Source organism: Sebastes fasciatus, chromosome 5 (assembly GCF_043250625.1).
Source record: "Sebastes fasciatus isolate fSebFas1 chromosome 5, fSebFas1.pri, whole genome shotgun sequence".
NCBI lineage: Eukaryota > Metazoa > Chordata > Actinopteri > Perciformes > Sebastidae > Sebastes > Sebastes fasciatus.
Window position 1 is genome coordinate 287,637 of NC_133799.1, and position 10,094 is coordinate 297,730.

General features: G+C 46.2%; 1 protein-coding gene across 13 annotated transcripts in view; it reads right to left on the bottom strand.

Moving 5' to 3' along the window:
- Positions 1 to 720: 720 nt before the first annotated feature.
- Positions 721 to 10,094, bottom strand: part of palm1a (paralemmin 1a) — a 10,025-nt gene continuing 651 nt past the window's right edge. The window contains exons 2-10 of one of the 13 annotated variants that reach the window (XM_074634399.1): positions 9,745 to 9,784; positions 7,877 to 7,957; positions 7,633 to 7,760; positions 6,658 to 6,703; positions 6,447 to 6,471; positions 6,102 to 6,170; positions 5,299 to 5,373; positions 2,725 to 2,856; positions 721 to 1,852 (exon numbers count right to left, since the gene is read on the bottom strand). In XM_074634399.1, coding sequence (XP_074490500.1) covers positions 1,221 to 1,852; positions 2,725 to 2,856; positions 5,299 to 5,373; positions 6,102 to 6,170; positions 6,447 to 6,471; positions 6,658 to 6,703; positions 7,633 to 7,760; positions 7,877 to 7,957; positions 9,745 to 9,784 — 1,228 coding nt within the window. In that variant the 3' untranslated portion in view covers positions 721 to 1,220. Of the gene's footprint in view, positions 1,853 to 2,724; positions 2,857 to 5,298; positions 5,374 to 6,101; positions 6,171 to 6,446; positions 6,472 to 6,657; positions 6,704 to 7,632; positions 7,761 to 7,876; positions 7,958 to 9,729; positions 9,785 to 10,094 lie in introns of all 13 variants that reach the window. The other 12 variants (XM_074634396.1, XM_074634397.1, XM_074634395.1 and 9 more) reach the window with 12 other exon arrangements.

Sequence of the window (10,094 nt, forward strand, 5' to 3'; positions counted from 1 at the left end):
ATCCTCTTATCTGGTGTAGTGTGTCATAGTACACGACAACCGACGCCACGTCTGGGACGCCCCACGACACCCCGAGGAAAAGTCTAGCCTGTCAGAATGTTTCGTCTCAACACGCCTAGTGTGACGTCATCTCCTACGACGTGTTCCTTTGCGTTGACCAATCAGGTGCTCTCTCCAGCGCGCAGTCACAGTCAGGTCACTTGGTAATAAACAAAATGGAGAAAAGGAGGAGGGATGTTTGCTGCCGTCAGGTGGGACAACCAAACGGACTGAAGTATGGACAGCCCATACCGTCCTCTCTGTGCCACCCAGGAGCATCACCAGACCGCCAGCATCACACACAACGCTTCTGTTGCCATGATCGACAGTTGCTTCAACCGCCTCCCCGATGACGTCTGAATTTGCGCGTGATCGTGCAATATGACGTGCCGTGATTGGTCGTGGTCATACGTGTAGTCTTGCCAGTCACCCGACCGAGACACTGCAAGAGTTTATGGCTGTGATCGTTAGATCTGACATGGTGACCATCGTCAAAGACACAAATATCCTGGAGTCTGATGCCGGCATTAGTGAAGTACTGTATGTGGCGGTCTGATGTACGGAGAGACTGACAGCTTAGCAACGGTAACTATGGGTGGTGGAGGTGATGGAGGTGGTGGAGGTGACTGAGGGGATGGAGTCTGTGATGGTTATCTGTAAACACAAACACAGAACCAGTCGTACTCGTTGAGCTCCGATCGACTCACTTTTATTTTCTCGGTTATAAAACTCCGACTAACAGAAAGATGAAACTCTGCAGAGAAGCTAGAAAATGAAACTAAGACAACTCTAAAATCCACTGTTTCATCTGGTGGAGCTTCTAAAGAGAGAGAGCAGGTTCATGTTACAGGTCTCAGGACTGCATGGCTAATGCTAATGCTAATGCTAATGCTAAGCTAATCAGATTGAGCAGTACAAAAGTAAAAAGGCTTCAAGGAAATAGAAAAAAGTAAAGAAAGGTTTTATAAAACAGAGGATGAAGAAACAGGAAATGATGTCATGTTGTTAGAGGCTGAGGGCGGTGGGTGGAGTTTAGTTCCTGTAGGTTTTGTCCTGGAAGTCTTTTTATGTTTAGATGATTATATTTGGAAGCAGCGCCTCCTGCAGGATCACATGATGCTGCAGGGTCACATGATGCTGCAGGGTCACATGATGCTGCAGGGTCACATGATGCTGCAGGATCACATGATGCTGCAGCACTTACATGGCGGTTTCTCCTTTCTTATCTCCACCGCTCCTCCCTTCACCTCCTCCGCCTCCCCGGCCCTGTTGCCGTTGCTCGTCCCCCTCGTCATCGCCGTCTCCATCGTCGCCGTCTCCGGGGGTTTGGTGGAGGGTGGTGGGGCGGTGGAGACGGGTGGTTGTGGAGCCGGTGTCTGAGCGCCGGGGGCCTCCTCCTGCCCTCCGCCCGGTGATGTCTTCCCGTTGGCGTCATCGATGAGCACCAGCTCGGCCTTCACCGTCCCCTGCAGACCCAGAACTTTCTTGGTCTCGTCCTCGTCCTCCACGTTCTGGTACCCCATGAACACCATGGTGACGGGGTTCTCGGCACTCGCTTCGGCCACGCTTGGCTCGCCGCTCAATTTGGCCTCCAGCCCGGTGATCTCCTCCAGCCCGGTGATCTCCTCCAGCCCGGTGATCTCCTCCAGCGGCGGCTCGGGACCCTCCTCCTGGACCTCCGCCGTCGGGAGAGAGGTCACCATGGCGATAGTCTCTGACATCATCGAGGCCTCGTCGGCTTTGTGAATGAGTTCTTCGACCTCCGAGAAGCTGAGCAGCTGGACGCCGTCTTCGCCGTTCATCTCGTGGACCACTGAGAGACACAGAATCAGGATCAGAGTCCAGGTCGGGACACCTGGTGGTTACAGCTCACAGCTGGAGGACCAATAGAAACACACTATTCGCTGCTACGCTGTGTGATGTCACACAATCAACAACTAGACCTTCAGCTGGAGTCTTCCTCCTCATTCAGGTCTGACCTCAACATGTCACCTGATCAGGTCTGTTTGTCACCTGACAGTCACCTGCCGGTCACCTGACAGTCACCCTACAGTCACCGGACGGTCACCTTACAGTCACCTGACGGTCACCTGACGGTCACCTTACAGTCACCTGACTGTCACCTGACTGTCACCTGACAGTCACCTGACGGTCACCTGACTGTCACCTGACGGTCACCTTACAGTCACCTGACTGTCACCTGACGGTCACCTGACGGTCACCTTACAGTCACCTGACGGTCACCTTACGGTCACCTGACTGTCACCTTACGGTCACCTGACGGTCACCTGACGGTCACCTGACTGTCACCTGACGGTCACCTGACGGTCACCTTACAGTCACCTGACTGTCACCTGACTGTCACCTGACAGTCACCTGACGGTCACCTGACAGTCACCTGACTGTCACCTGACTGTCACCTGACGGTCACCTTACAGTCACCTGACTGTCACCTGACAGTCACCTGACGGTCACCTGACTGTCACCTGACGGTCACCTTACAGTCACCTGACCGTCTGAGTTTGTCTGTTTTTGGCCTTCATCATTTCACCTGAAGCTTCACAGTTAGAGACATGGGGAAGAGGAGGAAGAGGAGGAAAAGGAGGGTCTATAACTCTCTGAGTATCTGGTGTAAACAGGTTTTCGCCCGCCCCCCTTTGAGGAGGTCTTTATTGATATTTTCACCTTTTCTCTCGTCCTCGTAAACTTTGACCCCGTGGTGAGAGAGGTCAACAGGAAGTCTGGTGTTAGTGGACAGAACCCTGGTTTCCCCCGTCACTTTGTCCCGCTCTACTTTAATCTCCACCGAGTACATGGCTGGACAAGGACGGGTAGGACAGGGACAGACAGACAGACAGACAGGTGTAAGAGACAGACAGGTGGTTACAGGTAAAGACACATAAACCTGAACTCTTCCTTCCTGTCGACGTGCTGCGACCTCTGACCCCCTTACTGCTGCTAACCTGTGCTGTTGGTGGTCTACAGGTCTAAGGCTGTGACCTGGACCAGGTCTACAGACTTTGGGTCCAGTCCATAGTGATGGACAGACGCCGACTAACGGGAGGCGACCATCATGTTTGTTTTCTGACACTTTAGTGTTGTTCATTATTATATATTAATTACACACATCGGAGTCCCCCTGAGTCCCCCTGAGTCCCCCTGAGTCCCTCGGAGTCCCCCTGAGTCCCTCGGAGTCCCTCTGAGTCCCTCGGAGTCCCTCAGAGTCACCCTGAGTCCCCCTGAGTCACTCTGAGTCCCTCTGAGTCCCCCTGAGTCCAACCGAGTCCCTCTGAGTCACTCTGAGTCTCTCTGGTTTCAGAAAGAGTCACTCTGAGTCTCTCTGGTTTCAGAAGGAGTCACTCTGAGTCTCTCTGGTTTCAGAAGGACTCTCTCTGGTTTCAGAAGGAGTCACTCTGACTCTCTCTGGTTTCAGAAGGAGTCACTCTGAGTCTCTATGGTGTCAGAAGGAGTCACTCTGAGTCTCTCTGGTGTCAGAAGGAGTCCCTCTGGTTTCAGAAGGAGTCACTCTGAGTCTCTCTGGTGTCAGAAGGAGTCCCTCTGGTTTCAGAAGGAGTCATTCAGAGTCTCTCGGGTTTCAGAAGGAGTCATTCAGAGTCTCTCTGGGTTCAGAAGGAGTCACTCTGAGTCTCTCTGGTTTCAGAAGGAGTCACTCTGAGTCTCTCTGGTTTCAGAAGGAGTCACTCTGAGTCTCTCTGGTTTCAGAAGGAGTCACTCTGAGTCTCTCTGGTTTCAGAAGGAGTCACTCGGAGTCTCTCTGGTTTCAGAAGGAGTCACTCTGAGTCTCTCTGGTTTCAGAAGGAGTCACTCTGAGTCTCTCTGGTGTCAGAAGGAGTCACTCTGAGTCTCTCTGGTTTCAGAAGGAGTCACTCTGAGTCTCTCTGGTGTCAGAAGGAGTCACTCTGAGTCTCTCTGGTTTCAGAAGGAGTCTCTCTGGTTTCAGAAGGAGTCACTCTGAGTCCCTCTGGTTTCAGAAGGAGTCACTCTGAGTCTCTGGTTTCAGAAGGAATCACTCTGAGTCTCTGGTTTCAGAAGGAGTCTGGTTTCAGAAGGAGTCACTCTGAGTCTCTCTGGTTTCAGAAGGAATCACTCTGAGTCTCTCTGGTTTCAGAAGGAGTCACTCTGAGTCTCTCTGGTTTCAGAAGGAGTCTCTGGTTTCAGAAGGAGTCACTCTGAGTCTCTCTGGTTTCAGAAGGAGTCTCTCTGAGTCTCTCTGGTTTCAGAAGGAGTCACTCGGAGTCTCTCTGGTTTCAGAAGGAGTCACTCTGAGTCTCTCTGGTTTCAGAAGGAGTCACTCTGAGTCTCTCTGGTGTCAGAAGGAGTCACTCTGAGTCTCTCTGGTTTCAGAAGGAGTCACTCTGAGTCTCTCTGGTGTCAGAAGGAGTCACTCTGAGTCTCTCTGGTTTCAGAAGGAGTCTCTCTGGTTTCAGAAGGAGTCACTCTGAGTCCCTCTGGTTTCAGAAGGAATCACTCTGAGTCTCTCTGGTTTCAGAAGGAGTCACTCTGAGTCTCTCTGGTTTCAGAAGGAGTCACTCTGAGTCTCTCTGGTTTCAGAAGGAGTCACTCTGAGTCTCTCTGGTTTCAGAAGGAGTCTCTGAGCCTCTCTGGTTTCAGGAGTCACTCGGAGTCTCTCTGGTTTCAGAAGGAGTCACTCTGAGTCTCTCTGGTGTCAGAAGGAGTCACTCTGAGTCTCTCTGGTTTCAGAAGGAGTCACTCTGAGTCTCTCTGGTGTCAGAAGGAGTCACTCTGAGTCTCTCTGGTTTCAGAAGGAGTCTCTCTGGTTTCAGAAGGAGTCACTCTGAGTCCCTCTGGTTTCAGAAGGAGTCACTCTGAGTCTCTCTGGTTTCAGAAGGAGTCACTCTGAGTTTCTCTGGTGTCAGAAGGAGTCACTCTGAGTCTCTCTGGTTTCAGAAGGAGTCTCTCTGGTTTCAGAAGGAGTCACTCTGAGTCTCTCTGGTGTCAGAAGGAGTCACTCTGAGTCTCTCTGGTTTCAGAAGGAGTCTCTCTGGTTTCAGAAGGAGTCACTCTGAGTCTCTCTGGTTTCAGAAGGAGTCTCTCTGGTTTCAGAAGGAGTCACTCTGAGTCTCTCTGGTTTCAGAAGGAGTCTCTGGTTTCAGAAGGAGTTTCTCTGGTTTCAGAAGGAGTCACTCTGAGTCTCTCTGGTTTCAGAAGGAGTCTCTGGTTTCAGAAGGAGTTTCTCTGGTTTCAGAAGGAGTCTCTCTGAGTCCCTCTGTGACTCACCTCTCTTCATCTCCTCCGTCGCCTCTCTCGGTTTGTTCATTCGAGGGCTTTTGTGAACTTTGACCTCTGCAACGGCTCATGGGAAAGAAAGGAGGCGGGCACAGAGAGGTCATCAGAAGGTCATCACAAGGTTTCATCTTTCTCTGTGATCCTTTCAGTCAGTTTTCTGACCACTGTAATCTGACTATCTGTAATATGACTACTGTAATCTGTCTATCTGTAATCTGACGACTGTTATCTGTCTATCTGTAATCTGACTACTGTTATCTGTCTATCTGTAATCTGACTACTGTAATCTGTCTATCTGTAATCTGACTACTGTAATCTGTCTATCTGTAATCTGTCTATCTGTAATCTGACTACTGTAATCTGTCTATCTGTAATCTGTCTATCTGTATTCTGACTACTGTAATCTGACTACTGTAATCTGTCTATCTGTAATCTGACTACTGTAATCTGTCTATCTGTAATCTGACTACTGTAATCTGTCTATCTGTAATCTGACTACTGTAATCTGACTACTGTAATCTGTCTATCTGTAATCTGTCTATCTGTAATCTGACTACTGTAATCTGACTACTGTAATCTGTCTATCTGTAATCTGTCTATCTGTAATCTGACTACTGTAATCTGACTACTGTAATCTGTTTATCTGTAATATGTCTATCTGTAATATGTCTATCTGTATTCTGTCTATCTGTAATCTGACTATCTGTAATCTGATTACTGTAATCAGATTACAGTAATCTACTACTATAATATGACCCAGAGTAATCTGATTACAGAACACAGTAGCGTCTCACCTTGAACTATCTGCTGTGAGGCTGCAGCTCTGTCCTGCTGAAGGCTGCTGTGACCTTTGACCTCTACAGCTGATCAGAGAGAGTTATTATTATTATTATTATTATTAATAAACATGTTGTCATATAAACAGACGGAAGTGTGTCAGTGTGTATATCATAAATAGTCTCTCTCCTAGCCTCCTCCGCGTGCATCTCCCCGTGTGGGCGGGACTAAGATGCGAGGAGAGGAGGCGAGGAGGCGAGGAAAGGAACCAAGGAGGTCCAAACTAGGAAATGAGAAAGGGCCGCTGAGAGGAAACACAACAACTACACAACAAAACACCAACAAGAGAAGAAGGAATGTACCTTTCACTGATCCTGATGACACCTGCTGGTACAGAGACAGGAAGCTCAACTTCAAAATAAAGTCACTGTAGTCCAACAGGAAACAGAAAAAACTGCAATCCAAAACTACAAAATAAAATACAAAGAAACAGTCTGCTGTCTAAAGCACCAGAGCTCCACTAGTGTAGGGTAATCTGATTACTATAATCTCTGTGTGTGTGTGTGTACTCACAATAGTGTGTGTTATTGTTTCCAAACTGACCAGCTCCTCCTCCAACCTGCAACACACACACGCACACGCACACGCACACGCACACGCACACGCTGAATATTCACTTTAACTTCATCCACAATCCACTAAATTAAACCTTAATCTGGAATCTGATTACTGTAATCTGTCTACTGTAATCTGACTGCTGGAATCTGACTGCTGGAATCTGACTACTGGAATCTGACTACTGGAATCTGACTGCTGTAATCTGACTACTGGAATCTGACTATCTGTAATCTGACTACTGTAATTTGACTATCTGTAATCTACTGTAATCGGACTACTGTTATCTGTCTCTGTAATCTGATTACTGTAATCCGAGTACTGTAATAGCTGTCTCTGTAATCTGACTACTGTAATCCGAGTACTGTAATATCTGTCTCTGTAATCTGATTACTGTAATATGACTACTGTAATCTGTTTCTGTAATCTGACTACTGTAATCTGATTACTGTAATTTGACTAGTGTAATCTGACTACTGTAATCTGACTAGTGTAATCTGACTACTTTAATATGACTACTGTAATCTGACTACTCTAATCGGTCTCTGTAATCTGATTACTGTAATATATCTCTGTAATCTGATTACTGTAATCTGACTACTGTAATCTGATTTCTGTAATCTGACTACTGTAATCCGAGTACTGTAATATCTGTCTCTGTAATCTGATTACTGTACTTCGACTACTGTAATCCGAGTACTGTAATAGCTGTCTCTGTAATCTGACTACTGTAATCCGAGTACTGTAATATCTGTCTCTGTAATCTGACTACTGTAATCCGACTACTGTAATCCAAGTACTGTAATATCTGTCTCTGTAATCTGACTACTGTAATCCGAGTACTGTAATATCTGTCTCTGTAATCTGATTACCGTACTCCGACTACTGTAATCTGTTTTACATTAATCCAGATTAACTCAGATCAGATCAGACCTGTTGATGGTCTCCTCCAGGGTCCTGGTCTTGGCCTCGTCCTGCTCCAGTTGTCTCCTCGCGTCATCATGTTCTGGTCCAGTAGATGGCGCTCCTTCCAGCAGCCAGCGCTCCCTCAGGGCCTTCGACTGAACAGGAAGTAGAAACAGGAAGTAGAATCAGGAAGTAAAATCAGGAAGAAGAAACATCTGTCTCTTATTTATTTTATTTGACCTTTATTTAACCAGGTATCTCTCTGTCTCACCTTCAGGTGCTGCAGAGCTCTCTTGTCGTCCTCCAGCTGACGCTTCTTGTTCTCGATCTCTGTCTGCCACTTCCTCTTCTCCTGAAGCATGATGGGAAACAACGTCAGCCAGTCAAAGCCCTGAGCATATAGAGACCTGGAGCGCTTTCACTGCTTTCACCTGCTACACATCAACTGACACTTTAACTGCTTTCACCTGTTACCCATCAACTGACACTTTAACTGCTTTCGCCTGTTACACATCAACTGACACTTTAACTGCTTTCGCCTATTACACCTTAACTGACACTTTAACTGCTTTCACCTGTTACACATCAACTGACACTTTGACTGCTTTCACCTGTTACACATCAACTGACACTTTGACTGCTTTCACCTGTTATACATCAACTGACACTTTAACTGCTTTCGCCTGCTACACATCAACTGACACTTTAACTGCTTTCACCTGTTACACATCAACTGACACTTTAACTGGTTTCACCTGTTACACATCAACTGACACTTTAACTGCTTTCACCTGCTACACATCAACTGACACTTTAACTGCTTTCACCTGTTACACATCAACTGACACTTTAACTGCTTTCACCTGTTACCCATCAACTGACACTTTAACTGCTTTCACCTGTTACACATCAACTGACACTTTGACTGCTTTCCCTTGTTACACATCAACTGACACTTTAACTGCTTTCACCTGTTACCCATCAACTGACACTTTAACTGTTTTCACCTGTTACAAATCAACTGACACTTTAACTGCTTCTGCCTTTTATACATCAACTGACATTTTAACTGTTTTCACCTGTTACACATCAACTGACACTTTAACGGTTTTCACCTGTTACACATCAACTGACACATTAACTGTTTTCACCTGTTACACATCAACTGACACTTTAACTGTTTTCACCTGTTACCCATCAACTGAAACTTTAACTGCTTTCGCCTGTTACGCATCAACTGACACTTTAACTGCTTTCACCTGTTACCCATCAACTGACACTTTAACTGTTTTCACCTGTTACCCATCAACTGACACTTTAACTTCTTTCGCCTGTTACACATCAACTGACACTTTAACTGCTTTCACCTGTTACACATCAACTGACACTTTAACTGCTTTCACCTGTTACACATCAACTGACACTTTAACTGCTTTCACCTGTTACACATCAACTGACACTTTAACTGTTTTCACCTGTTACCCATCAACTGACACTTTAACTGCTTTCGCCTGTTACACATCAACTGACACTTTAACTGCTTTCACCTGTTACACATCAACTGACACTTTAACTGCTTTCACCTGTTACACATCAACTGACACTTTAACTGTTTTCACCTGTTACACATCAACTGACACTTTAACTGCTTTCACCTGTTACCCATCAACTGACACTTTAACTGCTTTCACCTGTTACACATCAACTGACACTTTAACTGCTTTCACCTGTTACACATCAACTGACACTTTAACTGTTTTCACCTGTTACACATCAACTGACACTTTAACTGCTTTCACCTGTTACCCATCAACTGACACTTTGACTGCTTTCACTTGTTACACATCAACTGACACTTTAACTGCTTTCACCTGTTACACATCAACTGACACTTTAACTGCTTTCACCAGAGGTTATACATCAGACATGTTCATATATATACAGTATATACAGTATGTATATATATATATATATATACATACTGTATATCTATATATGTGTGTGTATATGTGTGTATTTATACAGTCAGAGTATATGTATATATATATCCAGTATATATATATATATATGTGTGTATAGGTGTGTACTTATACAGTATATCAGAGGTGGTGTGCGTTCACTGACAGTCTGTAAACTCACTGAGAGGAGCTGCTGTCGGTCCTGCTGAGCTTCACTGAGTCTGAGAGACAGAAACACTTCATCAGTTATCATTAATACTGTTAGAGAGACGAACAGAACCGAACAGAACCTGTACAGTAACAGAACCTCTACAGTAACAGAACCGAACAGAACCTGTAGTTTACTAGTAACGGGTTGTTGCTGCTGTTGAAGTGGACCAGCTGAACTCTGCTGAGCTCCACAGTTTCTGGACTCAAAGGATCCAGAACAAAGCTGCCGTCTCCATGGAGACCAGACCGGACCACAGAGAATCTGAGAGCACAGAACAACACCCACTAACGGGTCTGATTCATGTACCGGGCCCACTGGAG